Here is a 23410-nt window from a genome sequence, read left to right on the forward strand (position 1 = left end):
AAAAAAAAAAAAAAACAAATGATATACATATTCTTTTACTTCTCCATAAAGTTATTTCCAATCACCCTATAAGAATTAACATTTTCTATAATGGCTCAAACTACTAGATGCCCTCCATTGTCCTTTATGACTAAAAAAATTCAAAAATATATAGATCATTTACAAAATCTAACACTTTAATGTACTTTAAAAAAATATTGCTGCAAAAATGGCTTCTCAAAATGTTGATCAAGCTTTTATTCTTAATGTCAAACCAACCAGCATACACAATAATCACTCCAGTCTAATTTCAAATTCTCCCAATCTCCTCAATGATTTTCTTAGTTCCACCTTCAATATCCAAGTTCTCAACTAATATATAGATAGCGGTTTCAAGTCTCGACCATAAGAATATAAAGAAATAAGGAGAGGTTGCCACATTAAATGAAGAGACTTTTTGATAAAAGAATATTCCAATATACATACACACAAACCTGCAAGCGTCCCTTGAATTTTTAGGAGACATTTAATAGCCTACCCTCAAGCCATCACCCTTCTTATCCTATGAATTCATGATATATTAAATCATAAATTCTCTGACACTTCTATTTGATATTTATGGCAAAGAATATGAGAAATCTTTGCCACCATGACCATAACTATAATATAATTAAACATCTATTTTGTCATCACATTGTCCTTGTGTTAAATGCTCTTAATATTGTCGCATTGTTCATATATGCACAGATCTCCTCTTTCACCACATGATGCAACAATCTTATAAAAGCCATAAAAATACCGATCAATCTTGTTTTATCCCCTTTAAATATCTTATCCTAATAGTTGCATTCTAAATAGACATACATTTTGTCACTTCCACTAATTTCTACTTACATATTACATTTTTTTCTATAACTATTTAAACTTTACTCACCCCTAACTATTTTTTAGAAAATCCCAAAACAAAAATTTCAATTAAAAAAATTGAAACATTCAAAAATTCAAATAAATAAGAAACCTTAAATAAACATAACAAAAAAATTTAAGTTTAAGAAAGAAAAAACATAAGGGTTTAGGAATTGCTACCAGAGAAAAGAGCGGTGGAGAAAGGAGATGTTTTCCTAATAAAGAAATAAAATTTTGCAAGGAGGAAGAGGCGGTGATGATGACTTAAGGAGACCGCCGACAACGTGCATAAGAACAAACTATCGTAAACTATGAGATAGAGAGAAGCTCAAGTACACCATGAGACTAATAGCAAAGGTGTGTGCTTCAGGCATAAAAGAGAAATTGGGTTAATAAAAGGGTTTCTATTTAACTATATCTAACATATATTTGTTTTTACAAAATAAACCCTAGCTCTAAATTGCTCATGAATCATTGAACTTAAAGGTGAACTATGTCTCGCATATCACTCCACACAAGCACCTCAAGGTGAAAAACCTACAAAATGTTAAGGTGCACCTTATATTGTGCAATTTTAAATAATGCTCACTAATGCGCTCGCTTCATGCCCAATACACTAACTTATTTACAACAGCATTAGGCCCCATACCAAAGCACTTGCCTACTAGCCAATGCACCTGATCACTTGTCAACAAAATCACTAACTAGCCTAAGCACACTCCCAAACATAACAAGCAAGTATACTAGGTTTGACCATATTTTGATCAAAATCAAACTCGACATACATTCCATGTTTAACCCACATGCCCACCTAGCCATGCCAACTACGAGATGTGGAAAGAGTTTCAAACCCATTAACCCTCAAGTACAAAGACTCCTTCACTCTTCAATATATATCAGCCCCTTTAGATAGAAACGTGACTAATTCCAACGATACAATAGAAAAGCCCAACCAAAATGCCACATTTATTGAATAAAATGTGAAGAGGGTGTTATGAACTCTACTCTCCCTCTACCTAATTTTTTTGTTTCATTGTCACTGCCACTTAAATTATTTACTTAACCACTTTGCTATAGCCCAATTTTAGGTGAGGGGGGTGTTTGAACTTTATTCTAAACCCTGGCTACGCACCACCTACCAATATGTACCTTTTACGCTGCCTAACATAGGGCAATAGCATAAACATACTAAAATTTTAGGAGAATGAAGATCTCCATAAGCCAAAATACTATTGAAATTACATCACAAGCTGCTACTCATTTTGGACAAAATTGACTACATACTAGATTACAAAAATGATAAATTGCACAAGGCAAAAATATGAAAAGCAAATTGTTAACTCATCGAGGTAAAATTAAAAAAGTAAACTTTCTGAACGATTTTCAACCTCTCCAATGATACAAAAACAAGGCTATGAGAATCGGTAGGGCTGTCAAAACGGCTTGTTGTTCGCAAACAATTCATGTTCGGCTCGTTAAGAAGCTCATGTTTGATTTGTTTGCTAAATTATCGAGCTGAACACGAACAATTTGTTTGTGCTCAATATATAAATGACCCGAACACAAACAAAGATTTGTCTGTTCGTGCTTGGCTATTTTTGGCTCGAAAAAATTAAAATACTACTCATCAATTATATATATAATTGATGAGTAGTATTTTTTAAAAATTTATTTGACAGCAAGACTACAAAGATTTATAATCAATTAAAATTGTTGATTTAAAAATAGAATAAAATATATTAAATTATATTTAAATGATGCTTTAATATAAATAATAAGATTTAAATCTCGCCTCAACCCTTAACATCCTACGGTTGTGTGATTAGGATTATCAAAACGACTCTTCGTTCACGAATAGCTTGTATTCGGCTTGCTAAGCAAACGAGCCGAGCACGAACACATTTTTTTGTTCGAAATATAAATGAGTCGAACACGAACATTAGTATTTTTTAACAAGTCGAACACGAGTTGAGCCTAGGCTCTCTCGTGTTCGTCTTGTTTACACTCCTATGAACTGGTGCTTGAAACTCCAATGATGAACAATTAGTTAAACAAGAAAAAAGAATCAAAGTGCTCCCAAAACTCTCAAATCAATGAAAAAAATTCTCAAAACATAAATACAATAAAATTTAAAATGATGGTATTGCGAGTCAAACTCCCATGAGTAAACAACCACCACCGTACAATCTTAAAATCCAAGTAATCATAACATAACAAAGGGTTGGATCAAGTCAAAGTTCTTCCAATGTAATCAATCTCAACTCGAGATCATTTGTTTCAATTTCCAGCAACCCAAAATTTTATGTTATTTTAACCCAACGCTATGTTGCTTCTATCACATGACTTAAAGCATAAACAGGTTGCTTAAACCATTTTGAAAAGTATCTAATATTGCTCCCTTACCCAGAATGATACATCTTACAAAGCCAAATGTTACTTCGAATTTCTCCAAAAGCTCCATAGCCCAAAAACAAGCCAAAAGTTTTAAGTGTGAGCAAAACTCAACAAAATGGAGCTTGTGTGCCTACAAATTCTAAAATTGACCAAAAATTTTACACCACTCAAAAAACATAAAACTTGGTCAATCACCTACTCTCCATGAACCCTATCTATGATAAAACTTCAGCACAAAATTCAAAAGTTCAAAAACAAAAATACCATTTTTATCATGCCACCGAATCGCCAAAAATTTCAAAAATTTTATGAGGCTTTCCCTCATAAAACTTTACTTTCAAGTCAAAATTTCATATGATTTGATCAAACTAACTTTCTCATTTATAGTTTTTTTAACTACTAAAATAATGAAAATGTCATTTTTATCAAAAAAAAATTATGAAAATTGATGTGTAGAGCCTCCCCTCAACTATCCCAACCACCGGTAAAAATTCCATTCCCAAATTTCAAAATGAGGGCTTCTCCAACAACTCCCAAAATGCCACTAGCCTAGTCTAAGCAAAAAAATTTAAGAAAACAGAAAATTAAGCAATCTTCCTTAGTCTTGAAGTTGCATGAAAATATTACCATTTACTACGTCTCAACTGAATGTCCACCCCCACCACACCTCTCCCCAACATGTTTCGGGGTGAGATTAAACTTACTAAGACAAATTTAAATTAACACACAAGCAAAATGGAGATAAACTACAACCCATTACCAAATGTTCCAAAATTTTCTATCCATTACAAATGTAAGCTCTCTAACCTCTTCTATATAAGGTTAAACTACACATCCAAAATGAGGTTAACAAACTACGAACACACATAAAAAATGCTAAATCATATCCAAATACCCAAAATCAAACATTCACAATACCATTCATTTGGGATGACGCTAAATTGCATCCCTGCTATGAGATTTGCTGACATCCTCAATTAGATCCCTCATATGTAGACAAGAATGATGTTCCCATTAACATATGAATGCCCCGATCCACATATGAATACCAAAACAGATATATAAACCCTCCTTAATCCCTCAAAATAATTATAAACTAAAACTCCATAGCTAAAATGCTCCTGAAATGTCCCGCTACTTCAAATCCTATTCTCAATGGTGCCTATCCCAAACCTCCATACTTGATTCAACCATGAAATTAATCTCTCCCACCCAACTCACTAAGAATCCATGCTAGCACAATTAGGCACGATTGATCAAAAGAAGGTCATATGCTCCAAAAAATGCTAATTCACTAGATCATCAAATTATTCCAATCCCTAATAGTCACTATATCAATCGACTAGTGAACCCTAACGCTTTCTCTAGTAATCATATCTATTCCCAATAGATTTAACTTTTCGATACACTAGTCAAATCCAAGTATAATTATCTCTAATGAAGCCCACTCTAAATCCATCTAAGAGCTATCCAAAACTCAATATCCCTAAGGAGTCACTCTTTTAAGCAATCAAAAACCCAAAAAATCACTAATGAAATATGCTCAAGGCTAGCAACTCGAATTAAATGCAAGCTTGTAAAGGAACGGTTTTTTTTTATGTCGAAGCTATCAAACTCAAATATTGAAATGAATACTCAGAAAGACTAGTTAATTATGCAAGATCATCGGTTTAAAATTTTAAAATCGCTTTTATTATCTTTCAAAAGATTATTTCCTTTTATTGTTTTATTATATGTCAAATCCACCTATTAATAAAAAAAGATTGAAAAGAAACAATCGAAATCTACAACCACATGAATGATTCAAAAATTACACGTAAATTGATGTCTCTCTCCCATGTTTTAGAAAACATTAAGAGGTTGTTTGATTTGCTAAAAAGGAAATGCAGTGTAAAATGAATGCAATACGGAAGTAATATATTGTATTTGGAATATTTTGGAATTGTTTGGTTCAGTATAAAATAAATGTACGACTTAATATTTTTTATTTGTTTTGAATAGAATAAAAACAATGTACTTCAAATTATGTGAAGTCTTATATAAATTACTAGATGCCAGGGCCAACGGTGGCTAGTAGTGAGCCGGTCAGTGAGCGGCGACCAGTAGTGAGATGGTCAGCGGGCGGTGCCAAAAATAATTGGAAGTAGATCATAGCACTTTACACATGGTCGTGTATTTAGAATTTAACCAAATCCAACGAATTTCAAATGCAGAGAAAATGATCTAGGAAATGATTTCTAAATTCATTCTTATTTTAGATTGTATTTGCAATTTTTCCAACCAAACACTTGAATAATTAAAACCCTGCAAAAGGAATGCAATGCACTCTTTTTGCAGGCAACCAAATAACCTTCCAAATCCTCTAATTTTCTCTCTCATCTTTTAGCAGACTTTAAATCCCTAATTTTTCTTTATGATCTTACCCTTGTTTGTGCTAATCTGATATAAAGTCAACCAAAGAAGCAATTATAGAAAATAAAAAATAATTATATTACTCCAAAAAACAACAAAAAAAGGGATGAAATTCATCAATTAATCGCACATAGAGGTTTCAGTAAATTAGGGAAGGAAAGAAATCACATGAAATTGCAGATACCTACAACATAGAAAAGCTACCCAAAATAGCTATAAGAAAATGGTGGAATGAGTGCTTAAGAAAAGAGGAATTCTAATTGATGGAGAATAACAGCTGGATCAATTATACAAAACAACAACAACAAGAAGCCTTTATCCCACTAAGTAGATTCGACTACATGAATCATTTTTTCTCCATTGTGTCCTATTGAGCATCATATTTTCATTTAATTCTAATAGATTAAGATCTTTTTTTATACAATATGCTCAAGTCTCTTAGGTCTACCTTTGTCTTTCTTAATATAAGTTGAAGAAAAAACATTGACTCTCCTAATCGGATTATCTGACGGTCGACGTTTAATGCGACCAGACCATCTAAGATGATATATTCTACATCAACTCTTTCACGGATAGATTTGTTTCGTAGTTTGTCTCTAAGTGTCAAGCAACTCGTCCACCTAGGCATTCTCACTTCAACAACAATTAACTTTATTTTATGCTTCTTTTTTAAAGGCCAACATCCTGCGCCATAAAGCATTGCAGGTCTCACCACCCTCTTTAAATCTAAGCAGTAATTTTCGATCACACAATACGTCTGATGCATTCCTCCACTTCCGACCAACGAATCTAAATTCTACTAATAACATCCCCCATCAATATCACAATCACTTTGAACAATATACCAGAGATATCTAAAACGATCACACATTTAAATGATTTAATCACTCATAAATACAACTTTGCCACTAGAGCTACTAATACTAAAATCGCATTCCATGTATTTAATTTTATATCTACTCAAAAAAAGTCCTTTAGACTCCACTATAGACCTCCATAATTCAAGTTTTTTTCTGAACTCCTTCTCTAGTCATATCCATAATAAGAATATCATCAGCAAAAATCATATACCAAGCTACATCCTCTTGTATATGTCTAGTAAGGGCATACATAACTAAAACAAAAAGATAAGGGCTAAAAGCTGGTCCTTGACATAATCCAACTGAAATAGGAAAACACTTAGTCAGTTTTTCTGATCGAACACAAGTAAAAGCTCTAGTATACGTATCTTTAATGGCTTGAATATAAGTCACATCAACACTTTTTTTTTCTAGAACTCTTCAAAGAACTTCTCCTGGGACCTTATCGCAAGTTTTTTCTAAATCAATAAAAATCATATCTAGATCCTCCTCACTTTCTTTGTACTTCTCCATCAAACCGCTCAATAAATGTATAGCTTCCATAGTAGACTCGCCCAACATAAATCCAAACTAATTATGAGAAATCTTTGTATCATGTCTCAATCTATATTCAATTACCCTCTCTCATAATTTTAAATTATGCACATTAACTTAATTCCTCTATAGTTTGCACCTCTTTTCTAAATCAATAAAAATCATATCTAGATCCTCCTCACTTTCTTTGTACTTCTCCATCAAACCGCTCAATAAATGTATAGCTTCCATAGTAGACTCGCCCAACATAAATCCAAACTAATTATGAGAAATCTTTGTATCATGTCTCAATCTATATTCAATTACCCTCTCTCATAATTTTAAATTATGCACATTAACTTAATTCCTCTATAGTTTGCACCTCTTGCATCTCCTTTATTCTTAAAAATGGGGACTAAAATACTCTTCTTCCACTCCTCGGACACCTTTTTAATTTTTAAAATAATATTAAAGAGTTTGGTAAGCCAATAAACCCTCAAATCTCCTAGATATTTTCACACTTCAATAAGGATATCATCAGGTCCTACTGATTTTCCACCATTAATTTTCTTTAAAGCCTCCCCATCTTCCTTTCTACTAATATGATGGTAAAAATAAAAAGTTTTATTATTATTAACAAATATTATGATCACTAAGGTTGATAGTATTTTCAAAAACTTCATTGAAAAATTTATTACAATAGCTAACCCACCTATGTTGAATATCTCTAAGAAAAACACTCTTTGATTATCATCTTTAATACATTTTACTTGAATTAAATCTTTACTTTTATTTTCTCTTCGTTTGGCTAGTTTATATCTTTAGTACCTAACATATTATAAATATCACTAAAAACAGAATTTTGAGCGTCACAAATTGTTCTCTTATGACTTCCTACAGGTCACCATATATTTTTCCAAGTTCTTTAAGCTTTTACATTTAAATCAATTTTTATGATACTTCCTATAATTTATCTTTTTTGACACATTATTATTTCACCCCAACTATTTTAATTTATAATTTTTTTTTTGGATTCTTCAAGTAAATCTTTTGTCACGTGTTTAAAAGTGCTTGTTACTTTAGCAAAAATAGAATTAGCTGCTTCTTGAACATCCCAAATGATTTAGTTGATTTGGTTGATATACTTTCACCATATCTAAGCATTATGGTTGAAACTCTCATAGAAATGTTCATAAAACACCACGTTCAAACTTATCTCTCTATTGCATAAGATATCTCATAGTGAGCACGATTTCTTGCATAGCATCAGGCACAAGTTTAGTATATGTATGTAAATGCCCCAAAAATAAAATGCACCATGACAGTGTGATAGTAATGGAAATTTATGGAACAATTACGATTGCAACTTTAAATAGTTAAAACTAATAAAAACATGCTCAAACCAGCTTTCTTGATTCATTTATATGCAATGGAGGTATACAAATAAAAAGAAACTTATGATGTGCCAAAATAACAAAAGAAATCCACCAAAATCTTCGCATACCACATTTTTAGGAATTGATGGCATTACAGGTCGTAGTTTCAAAATTTGCAGACGATGTAATTCTTCAATCTTCTGTGAGTCACTTGGCAGCTGCAACAAAAGTATATAAGAACGGATCAATGGTTCTTGTTGACATAAAAATATAATTGCCAAATTACCTGGGATGATGTATGGACTCGGGCTGGGGCCATAGCCACTGTTTCAGCCATATTTAAGCTAGAAGAAGGGCTTGAAACCATAGTCAGTTCAGGACAAGTTGGTAGGGAAGAAGAAGCTACTGGACCATTTCCTCCAGCTATAGGAAGTACTTCTGCCAAATTTGATTTCCATCCATCACCTCCATTGATAGTTGCTGCAGCCACTGGAAGCTTAAGAATGGCAGTGCTCAGACAAGGAGAAGCAACCCTGGTTACATCAAATCGGACAAGCTTTTCTTCAGCTCCAAGGGATGGGAAGTCTCTCTTAAAGGAAGATTTAAGCCAAGACTTCCCACTTCCTGATACCATAGAATGAGAGTGCCGAGAGGACTCTTTCTCTAATTTGTTAGTTGACAATGAATCAGAATTGTTTAAGAAGCCATTGTCCTCCAAAAGTGGTCTATTTCTGTCATAGAGTTCAAGATCCTTCTCTTGATCCCTATTCCTATCACGATAGTTTCTGCCAAAATTACCATAAGCCCGTAAAGAAAGGTCCTCCCTTCCAATGGAAACATTATTATTCGCACTTCTATTTAAAGAAGAGGAGGTTCTTTCTGTAAAAGACAAAGAACCAAGAGCACCATGTTCAAAAAAACTAATTGGAAATCTGTTCCTCGATGAGAACACATTATTGATTTCATCTTCTTCTAAAGTAACATATAAAGAAAGTAAAATGTAACAAATCAAAAGGGAAACCAAAGGGAAGACATAGTACCAGAATGTGAGAACCCACGAAGGTGGTTCAAATTGCTGCCGCTTGCCCCTCTGTACCACTCTGGAACAAGGCTCGGCTCACTTCGCACCATTGCAGATAAGGATCACCATCTAACACCAAATTTAACAGAAACCAATGATGTCTGTCTTATCAAACAATTAACATCAAAAGTAGGATCAACCAACAATTTCTTCTGTAAAGTATTAATTGTCAGAAGCCACTTCTAACCATAAACTGTTTGGAAATGGCTAAAAAAACATAATCAACAAGGTAACGTTGAACTCCCTTCTCAAAATACTGACTATCGCAGAGTAAAATGTCATCAGCAATGGCTACAACATTAAAATGTCCAAAATTCTAAGAAGCCCTAGAATCCCCTCCACGCAAGAAAGAATACCGCAGGATTAATAGCTCCTCAAAACTTGAAATTTATAAAACAAGGTCGCAATCCTTCGACCTTCATCATCACTAATGAGTGCAGAACAAGTAACGTGCCCTCAAAAGACCATCATCTCCAAATTCACCGAGAATCCAAACATAGCTCGTAAGAAACAAAAATAGTTCAATCCGAAATGGTCCAAATTCCAGAAGGGCTTAACAAAGCAATATTACAAAACCAATAAATCAATTTTTTGTGAGATTAGATTACAGAACAGTCAGCACCGCCAGCACAAGAAAAAGAGGGAGACGAGACAACTCTCCCCTTAATGCGATGCAAAGGGCTAGGTCACAAGTCCGAAATCCTAATCCTTTCTAGATGCCATGTTGCTTCAGAAGAAGCACAAGTAAAGGACCATAGAATGAAAGCCACCAAAGGCGCAGATGGGAGAAAAAATTTCTTCAGCACTTTCTTCTTCTCTGCCTGAAACCCTCTCGCTATCTCCAATAATCGATCTCTTTCACTTCTTATACAGTTTTCTCACTCCCCTTAGCGATTTGGGATCAAAATTCTGTCTCGATTTACACGGTCATATTCATCCCATACTTATGAACGCCCATGTGGTTAGGGTTTCGGCGAAGAGGCGGTTCAACACAGGATGGAGGGAAACGGCAACAGAGAAAGTTATCGTTCAATTGTCGTTTGATTTTTACTCGACTAAATTTTAATTTTTATCTAAATATTTAATATTCTATATATAGATTTAGGTGGCTCTTCAGTTTTTTATATAGATATATTATTATAAAATTCTTATTCTTACCTATCAAGAAGCTAAATTATCTCTGTGTGCATTAGTCTTAAAGTTATAATAAAATATTATATAATTATGTGTGGAAGATTCTTAATCATTCATTTAAATATGATATGTATTCATATGTAGACTTTTCTTAATCTTTCATATGAGCATATCATGTCATATTTAAGAACCTAATTAAATTTCATTTGAATATCCATATATTTCAGTTGCCCGTCACTTAGGATCGTGATCGAGTTTGGGTCCGAATTTAACGAAGTCGAGGAGATACCTGGCAAAGCACCCCACGTCGTAATGAAAATGACTGCCACAAAATTTCAAGGGTTGTCAACTAATTTTGACCTGAAGTGTAGTCAAGAATTCCCTTTATCACAAAAAGGTAAGGGTTGAGAACATGCCTGTTAGGTCTATCATTCATGTTGCCGCCAAGTCTGTCACAGCTACTACTACCGAGCTTATTGTTATGGTCCCCACTGTCGCACCGTCGTTGTCAAAGGGAAAATAGATTACGTATCAAGGTGAACCGACGTCTGCCTTCACCTCAATGTCGTCTGTATTTGAAATTGGATTCATTTCAAGGTTTGTGCCGCTCATCCAAGCATAAAGGAGAAATAGGAGCTTGAGAGCTCTTAAAGGAAAAAAGCATGAAAACTGACAAAATAATTCCTTATGCTAAAATCTCTCTCTAAAGGATAATGTGACTACATGCGACCTCACCTCTTCTCAGAGGGAGTGGGTTTAATCCCCTGTCTGCCACCACCAGAGAGAAGAATGCTTAAAAGATTGTTGCCACACCACCTCAGTCACCCCCTCAACATGATCTTGTAAGGCAAGGGTAAAGTCTACGTTCATTATGCTAGCCCGTTTCATTTTTGAGGGTTGGCTCACAAGGAAAACTGTTTAGTTGCGAAAATTTTGAAGAAGATGGGATACAGTGTGTCGTATCAGATGAAAAGGCAGATATCGGAAAAGGACAAGTTCGTCCTGTTATCTCATAGACCTATCAGGAGAGCAGAGGAAGTATTATTGACACACATTTTTGCGAAGATCTGTCTAGGAGACCGTATTGTTCCTACTTCCACTGTCGCCCATGCTGCTACCACTTTTTCGAAACTCATGGTAAGTGTACAAACATAATAGCTCTATCACCAAATGGTGATAAGAAACTACTCAGTAGTGTATCCTGTTCACGTGATAAGGAGCATAATTCCTCCCGACGTGTTAATGTAGCCAACAAGACAGCCCGTCTTAAAACATCAATGTGAAAGAAGGAAGTATGGATATCTAAGGTAACTAGACCGATACCTTGGAAGTTAAAAGACAAGATCTCTAAAGAGAATTCTAAGTTCAATGCTTTGACTATTTGTACTGCAATTACACCATAACCTTTCACAGGAGGAGGCGTTCGTCAGAAGCCTCTGATTGAACTTAAAGTTATTAAAGGAAAGTCAATCAAGGTTGCTCTGGAGAAACTCTAGGCCAACATCAAACAACTGTCTAAAGAGCAAGGAGAAAGATTTGAAGACGAAGACTATGGCCTAATGGATTACATAGACGAAGATCTTGTTGAGGTTAATGTTGTTGAAACTAGAGCCTCGTCATATTTGCAAGAAGATCTGTCGCCTGCTGAGAATGAGACTGCTGAGATAGCACAAAGGGTCATTCAACAAAAGGATAAACAGATCAGCCGCATGGAGAAAAGGATGGAAGAGATAATGGTCGTTATGACAACTCTACAGAGTCAGTGTCAGTCTCCGAAAATAACTTTTGCTGAAGCAAACTGGCCAGAAGTCATTCAAATTGCAAACAAAAAGAAATAATTCACCTCTGTCAGTAGAGAAGAATGAGCAAATAAGGATTCTGTCTAGGGCATGATACCACTTTTGAGAAGTTACTCAACAAGATCAGAAGTCTTCAAGAAGAAGCTAAACAACTTGGTATTCTAGAGAAAGCCAAAACTAGCAAATCTGTGAGAAGAAGTTTGTGACTGTGACAGCGGTGGACAGGGGAAAGTTGCCAGTGCATATACAAGCAGAGCTACCAGCCCTCTCAACACTACGGTCAACAGTCGTTTCAACAAAGGCCATATCAGAAAAACGGAAGGCCGCCTTTGACAATGAAAAACAATTAAGCAAAGTATATCATTTCAACAATGATTCAGCGGGAAAGATGCTCCGCAATTTGATAAAAAACCAATTTTCAAGTTGTTAGAGCCGATAAAGCAAGAGGAAGTTGACAAGAAAGATCACCCAAAGTACTGCCTATACCATAGATCAATCAGACACAACATAGAGTCTGCATAACCGTCAACTGAGTTCAATCTAATGACAGCTTCGGAACTTATGTCACTTGACAGGGTCATGAAAGAAGGAGAACCCACTGTCTTCAAGCATACAATGAAGTCAATTGAAGTCTTTCTCGTGGCTTTCAACTGCACTCTTCCAAAGAGGAAGTATTCTCAAGAGATGTGGGGATTATATGTAGAGGAAAAAGGATATTAATAAAAGAAAACATCAAAAGATATAGAAATTAAATATTGACTTATTGTAACTCAACGAGAGAGTTAAAACACCTCCATTACTCGCATTTGAGGTCAAGGGAGGGGATGGGGAGGAGGGAGATGAAATCTGATCGTTAAAATAGAGAATAAAACTATGGAGGCCATCAAGTTCAGAAATGAGTTTGTCATTGAAAAGAAAGTTAGACTTTCTGAGACCTCCTCCCTATTAAGGGACGATAGGTTTCATTTTTTGACTGCTACCGCTGGTGAAAAAAGACATCAACAGGATAACTGTTAGTTTATCCCAAGTCTCCCACCACAATAAAAATAAGGCAACGAAAAGGAACTTGTTGTTGTATATAGTTCATTTAGTGTTCAAAAAGCTCATCGAAAAGGAGCAATGTTCTGCTGCACAAGTTCTACAGATAATTTCACATTAAATGAAGAAGAAAATTTTGGAAAAGGGAAAACTAGTTCAAATGTTCAAAGCTTATCAGAAGGACAATCAAGAGAGGGTTGACTCATGATAAAAGTTCTGGTGTGTTAATAAGATAATGAGTAAAGAGAAAAAGAAAATTAATAACTTACTAATTAGGTTCTTCACTTTAAAGAATTTTGACTTGATCCTAAGTAAATTTCATTATAAAATAGTGTGATTAAAATAGAAGTAATTGATTAAGGACATTTCGAGCCTTTTAATTTTTCTACCAAATATTTGAGTCTTGACTTTTAAATAAGTTATAATATCTCGGAATTCATATTTTAAAAATATTTGAGAATTACTAATTAAGAAAGTTTAGATATTCAAAACCTTTAAAAGAAATGTGCTCTACCATATATAGTAATTCTCAATGAAAAAAAAGAAAAAAAATGAAAGTAAATTAAGTGAAAGGCTTGATTAAAAAAAAAATGAAGAAGAAAAGCAGCCTTCGTGAGAAAAAGCTTGAGGTGAGTATAAAATAAAAAATTAGTGTATGAGTTCTCTCTTGATTAATAAAACTTGAAAATCCCCATTAAAAAAATTCTTGTGGTATTATATTCAGGAAAAGTTAAGGGATCATAATTTCTTTGGTTGGTTATTAACTAGGTTAAAACTATCTTTGGGTTGAAGAAATAAAAAAATATTTTAATTTTTTGGTTAAGTGTTTCGAAATCTACTTAGACCCAAAAAAGGAGAATTAAAGAAAAGGGTTATATTATTAGCAATTAGTAAAAATTAAAGCATGAAGTCACATTTTTCATGCCCCATAAAATTCGACTCTAATTTCGATTCAAGAACGTCATAGTATTTTTTGAGACAATATGGATAATTGGTACAAAATTGATGTTGAAGAAATAACATCTACCAAAATGGAGCTATAGAGTTGCGAGGTGTTTACAAAAAGCACATCTTGATGTGTACTTGAAGAAATATAGTTCTGATAGTACCTTAAAGAATGTGTTATTTTTACATGCACTCTCAATCATGGATGATATCTCAAGAAGTACTACACATCGTGATATTTTAAAGAATAAATTTTAGCAATAAAATATTATTTTTATAAACACCGATGCCACACTTGTTTGAAACAGAGTCCAAATCCTAAATAAAGGCAATGCAAAAAAAAATCACAAAACTTAAATCAAATTAAATAAATAAAAAAATCAAATCATAACAAATTATAATGAGATAAAAAATGAAAGAAATAAATAAAACAAATAACGAAAACGAAACAAATGAATAAAATAAAATAAACAAATAACTGGTTTAAGGATATATAGTAGCAGTAGACCACATAGGTCATAGTTAGAAGTTGTAACAATAACAGTTGTTCACATTAGTTGTTGTTGAAAGTTGTAACAGTAGTAGTTGGTCACAAATGTCGTAGTTGATGACTAAGTAATGTCAGTTAACCATAAATGTTGTAGTTGGTAACTTCAATAGTGTCAGTTAGCCATAAAGATCGTAGCTAGTGACTGCAATTGTGTTAGTTGGTCATATATTTTTATTTGGAGGTTGAAACATTAGTAGTTAGTCGCAAAACCCATAGGTGGTTGTTGTATAGACAATAGGCCGCCACAAAGATCGTGGTTGAAAGCTGCAATGTTGTTATTTGGTCATAAAATTTGTAGTCGATGACCTCATTATGTTAACTAACCACAAAGATGGTGTTAGAAATATTAATTGTAGTAATTGGTCATATATATTGTAGTTGGGGATTGTAATAGTTTTAGTTGACCACAAATGTTGTAGTTTAAATATGTAGTAGTTGTTACATATGACGTAATGAGTATTACAATAGTGTCATTGGTTAAATGTCGTAGTTCAAAGTCATAGTAACAACTAGCTGTATGAGCCATAGTCGGCGACTGAACGCCTTCTCTTTAAATGGGGTTATAGTTTTACTTGGGACAATGCATTTGTTAGGATACTGTGTAATGAAATATACATGTGTTAGGTACAACCACTGTATTTTGGCTACAATGATCATAAGCGTCGGTCTCAGTTGGGCGGTGGTATGTGGTCGACAGCAGCAGTTGGTGATGGTTAGCGGTGGTGAGCAGTGGTCATCTGGTATGGAGGTAGAAATCTATCTTCGGGTCTTCAATGCGGTGTTATACTTTACGGTCGTATTTGGGATGTAACATTAAGAAGCAGGGATCACCGATGACGACGAACAATGGTGACTAACAGGGATCGACGGTGGTTGAAGATCAATGGTCGACTGTAGTAGACAACTACAGAGATTGAAAATTATTGTTGGGTCTCTAATACGACGTTATATGTTATGGTTGTATTTGGATAAGATGATAGCAAGAATGGGTCATCGACGATGGTGAGCAGGGAGACCGACGATAGTGGATGGTGGTTGACGCACAATGGTTGATAGTGGTCGGTGTCTATGGAGGCAGAAAGTTTTTGTCAGGTTTATAATACGTCCTTATACTTTATGAACGTATTTGGGATATGACATTAGTAAGTAGAAGTTACTGATGGCGATGGTCGTCAATGGTTGATGGAAGTTGAAAGTTTTCGTCGAGTCTCCAGTACGATGTTATATATTATGACCATATTTGGGATACGAAATTAGCAAGCAAGGGTCGCCTATGACAATGAGCAGGGGCAGTTGGCAGTGGTTGACGGTAGCCGACATGAGATGGTCGATGGTGGTTGGTGGTTACAAAGCCCGAATATTATCGTCGGGTTCTTAGTTCCATAATAGGTTTTGGAATTATTTCTATTATCCTCCCTTAAGTGAAGAGAGAGTGTATATTATAGCCTCCAAGGTGGGGGGCATTTTGATCTATTGGTGAATAAATTTCCCAAGCGCCTGATTAGTTGTCTGACATTGATCTCTCCAGATCGTATGGGGTTTTAAATGATTGGAGGGTCTTAATGACCTCATAATTAAACAATCTTGGGCTCGTTGGATTCCCCTCCTCAAGACACTCAATTTTAATATAAAGATGTCAAATTTAGATTTAGTTTGACCAATTAATTTATGATCCAAAACCTTCAAATGTGTTTTAATGACTTGATTTGTTGCTTGAGCTCGGATCAAACTAATTTCGATATCATTAGGTTTATCTTGACGAGATGGTTAACTTGACTATAAATTTGCCAAAATCGAGATACTATATGATCTTGAATTTGAATTTGGGATATGCTTCTCTCAAAAATGTCTCAAATTCATATTAATTGATAATAATTTACGGAAGGCGCATCAAGTATAAGCATAAAATTTTTTTAAAAAAAATGATTACATATACACCGCTCAATTTCTATGCATTTACATAACTAAATTAAACTTCAAAATTTTCATATATAAATGCCACATTTTTTATGGATAAAAAAGTATTGTACTTTTTAAAATAAAAAGAAATAATATTTTTTATGTGATATGAAATATTTAGGTGATATAAATGTAAAATCAAAATGTTATTATTAGATATGTAAATACATAGGAATTGGGTGGTTATATACTTATATGCAAACGCCCCAAAAATAAACAAGAACACTAAAAGCTTGGCCATTTTCATGTTTTAGGGATTTCATGAAACCCACTCAACTCACATGTGACAGAATTCGATCGATTGTTGGGATGAAGTGCGACTTCATTGACTTATGAGTGGCAAATGGAATCTTAAGAGAAATAGTTGCATTTGATTGCTAATGCTTCTTCAAATTCTCTCTTTACACCTTTTTGCGAGACATTTTTGTGTTAGCATTACAACTAGTTAAACATATATATTTTTGTTTAAAATTATTTAAGTAATATAAATATTATTTTAAGATTTTCATTCTTAAAAGCATTTCAATCATCCAAAAATTAATTTTAAGAATTTTTAGAAATGATACAGAGTCAACAAATCTCAATCATTCGACATGAATGTTGATATGGATCTCGAAGTAATTTTTTGAAAAAGAAACATTGAAACTTTAATTAAAAGTTATTCAGAACTCTAATTTCAGCAAACTTTTAGTCAAACTGACTGGTTCGACGAGAAAGACACGACGATATCAAAATCGGTTTAATCTGAGTTAAATCAAGCCCAGAACAAGTCATTAAACTATTTTTGAAAACTTTTAATACATAATTGAAATATCAAACAGATTCTGAATATGTCATGCTTATATTCAAATTGAGCGTCTCAACAAGAGAAATCTAATAAGCCTAAGATCACTTCATTCCAACATCAGTAAAACACTAAAATAACCATTGAAGGCCCTTAGACCAAGAGGATCTCTCTCGACCTTCTGATCAAGAATGGTCCATATTTTTTTCCTTTTTAACAATATAGACTCTATAAATAGAGTATTAAATCCCTCATGAGAGGGGACCTAAACCCCCAGAAATAGGAAGAGACCAGAGCCTACAGAAGAAGCTACACTCTAACATTTTGCACTACATATCACACCAACTTAGGCCACCGTCGCCCATTGACACCTTGCATATAAAACCTCTATTTATAGATCATATAGGTGTTTAGTAAGTTACATATCTGTCAATATTTTAATAGTAAAGTTACAAGTAATTAATGCATCTATTTATATTTGTAACTGACTTCGGATCCACAATTGATGCTGGAACTGTTTCATATTTGAAACTTCTAAAAAAAACCACTTAATGACCTGCTCGTGTTTTCAATTGACCGTCTGACAATCGTTTGGCCAGCTAGAAGGTCATCAATCGACTAGAGGTCTTTGGTCGGCTAAAAAACTTTCAATTGACATTCGTGGGAGATTCACTAGTAGTCATTTTTGTTGTTAAGGGTGAACTTGGAGCGTCAGGTAAATGATGTATCACTGTAATATAATGGAAAACTCTCCTTGTACAAAATGTCTTCTGAGAGAATTAGAAAAAATACCGAGGTGCATTTTGGTCACCGAGGTGCATTTTGGCATCTTTCTAAAGAATCCTGGAATCATTTGAGGGAGCTAGTTGTAGTTGGCAGTCTTTCAAATCTCGTACCTCATATTCTTTCGTTCGATCAGCTCGCGATTTCGACCTAAGAGAATGATACTTAGCATCTCTATCTTTTAACTGTTGATACAACCTTTTTGGGTTCACTCAGCAAAAGCCTTTGAATTTCCTCCAGATTTGTGAAGGTTAAATTTTTGACATGCACGTAACATGCACACACAAATTTATATATATATATATTGACAAGTATCTGCATCATACTCATAGTGAGTTCTTCTTAGATCTAATAAGCGAGTTCATCATTTATCTTGAACTCATCTTAAGCCAGACTGTGAATCCATCTCAAGCTTCTCGTGGGTGTGTGAATCCATTCTTAACACCGGCTATCAAAAAGCTAGTTGTTAGCGACCAGTTTGTGTTCGGTTCGTCAATGAGTTCGTGTTTGATTCGTTCGATTAGTAAACGAGACAAACGCAAACAATTTTTTTTCATTTGGTTAGTTAAACGAACCAAACCCAAACAGTGATGCGTTTGTCCGTGTTCGAATCGTTATTGCTAGAAATATAAAATAATTTAAAATAATTATATATAAAAAAATTATGATTAATAATAATATATATATATTAATATACTATATTAGTAATATACTAATATAGATATTATATATTTATATAATATAAGTTATATAATTAATATAATATATTATTTGTATATATATTAATATTAGGGATGTCAAATTGGCTCGTCGTTCGAGAACAGCTCGTGTTCGGCTCGTTCGTTGAGAAATGAACATGAACAGTGACTTCACGAACAGTTTCGAACACAAGTTTATTTCAAACAAACTAAATTTCAAACGAACCGAACACGAACACAAGCTCTGTTCATTCGTGTTCGGATCGTTTACACCATCTGAGCTAAAGTAAAACCACTTTTTTAGTGAAATAGCAGTATTTTAGGATCCAACGGAAGCGTTTTACTTCCTCTTTTTTTTTTTTTGTGCGGGAAATTGCATACATACCATACAATTCTTATATATTTATATTTACATTAACATGCTTTGGTGTGATAAACAAAAAGATTTATTTCACTTCTGAAAAATAGTCGATGGCGGTATTTTTATTTATTTATTTTGACAACGGAGCAACATTTTTTTTTACGCTTTTGATTCATTGTTCTTTTTCAATATTTTTTTATGATGAGAATTTATCATTTATGATCGGATTTGCCGGTACATGAAAATTGTAACAAAAACTCTCATTTCACCTTTTAAAATTTAATAGATAATTATAGATATATATAATTTATCCACTTTTGACAACTGATTTTATTAGAAACTTTAATTACTTTGGACTCTTAGGGTATGTTTGGAGAAGCTGCAATTGTTTGAAGAAATAATTGTGAAGTTGTTGTTCATAAAAAAAATATTTTTTAAAAAGTCAGATCGTAACTTTATGTCAGTCATCGTAGGTAAACAGATCTGGTGGGAAAACACAACTTTTAGCGGCAATTTTTTGAAAACTCAGACAAAACACAATTTTGCCAAATAGAAAAACTGCGGTGCGACACCAGACCGCCGCTGCACTGCCGCCCCAAATGCACTCTTAAGTTGTGTTTGGAGTGTATTGGTAGTGTTGTGCCACAACGCAATTTCATCTATTTGCCAAAACTATAGTCATCTCTATTTTTTTCAAAAATCTCCACTGAGACTCTCTGTGATTTGTGTCCTAAATAGACTTGTTTAAATGGTTGTCAGAAAATTATGATCTAAATTTTTTTAAAAAAAATTGATGTGTAATAACCTCAACAATTTTTTAAATAATAATTTTTTTTATAACAACTTCTCAATTATTTTTTTAGATGCAGCTGCCCGGAACATGATTGTCTTAGTATGGACACCACTTGAAGTTATAACATGGTTTTTCAAGCAAATTTAGAAAGAGCTACAATGACTCCAACATACCCTTAATTTTTATATTTAACCTACTTGCACCCATTATTCTTCCAATACACACGAAATTTTAATTGCACTATATTCAACTTTTAGCCAAAAACCGAACCCCTAAATCTTAAGGCATCAATAACCGATAGAAAGAATCGAATATGTTCCTTATAATATACTACAGAACCTCTAGGCTATATATTTTTGGAAGATTTACATTCATATCGCACATTTCTTATGTGTTTATATATCTAACACTTCATTTTGATTTTTATATTTATCCTATTTTATTTAAATATCAAAATATGTAATGTACTGTTTAAAATTTAATAATATAAAATTTTAACTGCTACAAATGTAAAAGAATTAAGGTTTAGGTAAGAATTGTTGGGTGCGATTGTAAATGGCCAAATATTTTTTATGAGTGACTTCGGAATAATTTCTCCTGATGAAAAATTATTTCATACGAACACCGCATACAAAGATGCATGCAACATCAGATTTACACCGTCGATCATCGCAAAGATTTATTTCGGTGGGCCACACTTTCAACTTTTAAAAAAATAAAATAAATTTTGATTGCAGTGATCGACGATAGAGGTCAGACACGAACAAAACAATTTCTTCAGATTCAAAGCGTAGCCCGTGACACTGAATTTTTTTTTAATTGACACGTGCATGACAAGAGAAAATTAATAATTCAAAGCATATATCTAAATTGCAAACTAGATAATTACATAAAAAGTTGTACCACGTGCTTAACTTTAATAAGAAAAGATCTTTGTAATTTAAATTAAGTATATATAGTTTTTAAGAAATATCACAATCCTATAATTTTTATTGCTTCACAAGCTTCTGAGCTACATATGAAATTGCATGTTTGTTGAATAATATTAGTTTCAGGTATACGATTGATCAGTTTCTCCTGGTGGATAAGAATAATTTAAAATCGGGATATTTACATAAATACCACACAAGTCTTATCTATTTAGCAAAGCACTATATAAAGCACCTATATAGTTTAATTTTTATTAAACTTGTTTATATTATATATTACATTAAAAATTTTGCTCTCATAAACTTAAAAATATTTAATAATAATTTAATAATAATTATATTTTAAGTTAATATTGTTTTACAAATTATGCCCCTATTTTTCTTGAATTTTGATAGATGCATACTATTAGGTTATAAAGGTAGAGACAAAAGAAGGGAAGAATTATATAGGTAGAAACTTGGGATATCCTATTTGTTATAAAAAGAGGCACAAGATGCCACAACCATCCTTTCTTTATAAAAGAGAAGTAAATAAATCAATAAATTTGTTATAAGATTTTGACACATGGATCTTATGATCCATATTTGAGCAAATTGAGGTGACGATCTAAAGATGGAGACATGGAGCGACACGTTTAGATGATGGTCCGAGTGTGTTTGTTTAGACGTGTAATCAGTCGGACATAATATTTTTTCCTAAAGGCGTGACACTTTGATTTAGGCGAGTGATTTTGAAATCAGCATGATGTTTGAATATGCATCACATTGGGTTCTTTTAGTACCCATTGACGGAGAATCTGAATTGCCAATTAAGTGTCTGAGTTAGTCCAATTGATGTGAAAAAGCTTTCTCATCATGGATTAAGTGCTTGCTTCATAGTTATTCTATCCTAGAGTGAACAATTGCCTAATATGTGTTGTGAAAAACGATAACAATAAAGCGAAAAAATGAAACGAGAAAAATTGCAAGCAGAAAAAAATATCAGAGTGAAACACATATTTACATGGTTCGTCAAATTTGCCTACGTCCACGGAGCTACAGAGGATTTTACTACTTCGAGAAATTACAATGTCGGGCGCCTCGACGTTTACAAGAAAATATCTATTTTCTTATCTCTCTTCCTCTCTCTCTCTCTCTTTCTCTCTTACTCTCTTAGAGGACTTGACTTGACATTGCTTGACTTGATTATGACAACCCATAAGAGGTTATTTATAGAAACTAGGAGAGCGGTAGGTGAGAGGTATGTGAGCGGTAGGTGGGAAGGTAGGTGCGCGGTAATTGTGATGCTTAAGTAGAAAGTTAATCAAATTGCAGTGGGCCGAGTTTCCACATTACCCAACCTACTTGGAGACTAGGACACTAATTGCATCACCAACTAGCTGCATCATGTACTAGATGTACCGACCTTTTCCCAAACATAATATCCTCCACCTTTGCAATTCAAAGTCCTGTCTTCATGTCAGAAGACCAGCTGAAGTCAAGCACAACTTTAGTTTCTCACGAGCAACACCCTCAGTTGACATATCACTGTACACGTAGCCTTTTACCACCAAGCTCTTTCCTGGGTTACTCATGTATCTGACAACTCCTCTCCTACTGCATGAGCAATATCCTGCCCCTGTTGAAAGCCCTTTTCAACAAGTCCAGTCTGTACCTCTTATTGCCACCAAGCGCAGTCTTCACCAGGTACACCCACTTATTGTGCAATGCCTTTTTTCTTGATAGAAGTTTTGTCAGCTCCCAAGTCTGGTTCCCTAGTAGAGAATCTGTCTCATCCTTCTTGATCAGCTCCCACTTGCTCGAATTATCATCTTATAAGATTTCTTCTTAACTCTGTGGTTCTCCACCATTTGTCTGTACAAGGTCTGATTTTCCTACCTTTGGCGCTCTGCCATTTTTCATAAAATTGATCATCTTCTGCTTCCACATAATGCATCTCTGACTCATGTGTCCTCGCCTGAGTAAACCTGTAGTCACATATAGTATGTTATTTTTCTTACCCTGTGCCAGTACTAATGTTCCTTTAGTAACCTTCTAGGTGCTATCTGAGAACACCACCGAAGGACCACCCACATTGAGCTGCCCAACAGAGATAAGGTTTTTCTTCAACTTAGGA

At 33.9% G+C, this 23410-nt stretch overlaps 1 protein-coding gene across 1 annotated transcript in view; it reads right to left on the reverse strand.

Moving 5' to 3' along the window:
• The window catches only part of LOC110032144, a 44245-nt gene extending 33685 nt beyond the window's left edge, over positions 1-10560 (reverse strand). Inside the window, exons 1-3 of the mRNA XM_020735668.1 lie at positions 9481-10560; positions 8727-9319; positions 8569-8658 (exon numbers count right to left, since the gene is read on the reverse strand). Coding sequence (XP_020591327.1) covers positions 8569-8658; positions 8727-9319; positions 9481-9571 — 774 coding nt within the window. The 5' untranslated portion in view covers positions 9572-10560. The remainder of the gene's footprint in view (positions 1-8568; positions 8659-8726; positions 9320-9480) is intronic.
• Between the last annotated feature and the right edge of the window lie 12850 nt (positions 10561-23410).

Source organism: Phalaenopsis equestris, unplaced genomic scaffold (genome assembly GCF_001263595.1).
Source record: "Phalaenopsis equestris unplaced genomic scaffold, ASM126359v1 Scaffold000878, whole genome shotgun sequence".
Taxonomy (NCBI): Eukaryota; Viridiplantae; Streptophyta; class Magnoliopsida; order Asparagales; family Orchidaceae; genus Phalaenopsis; species Phalaenopsis equestris.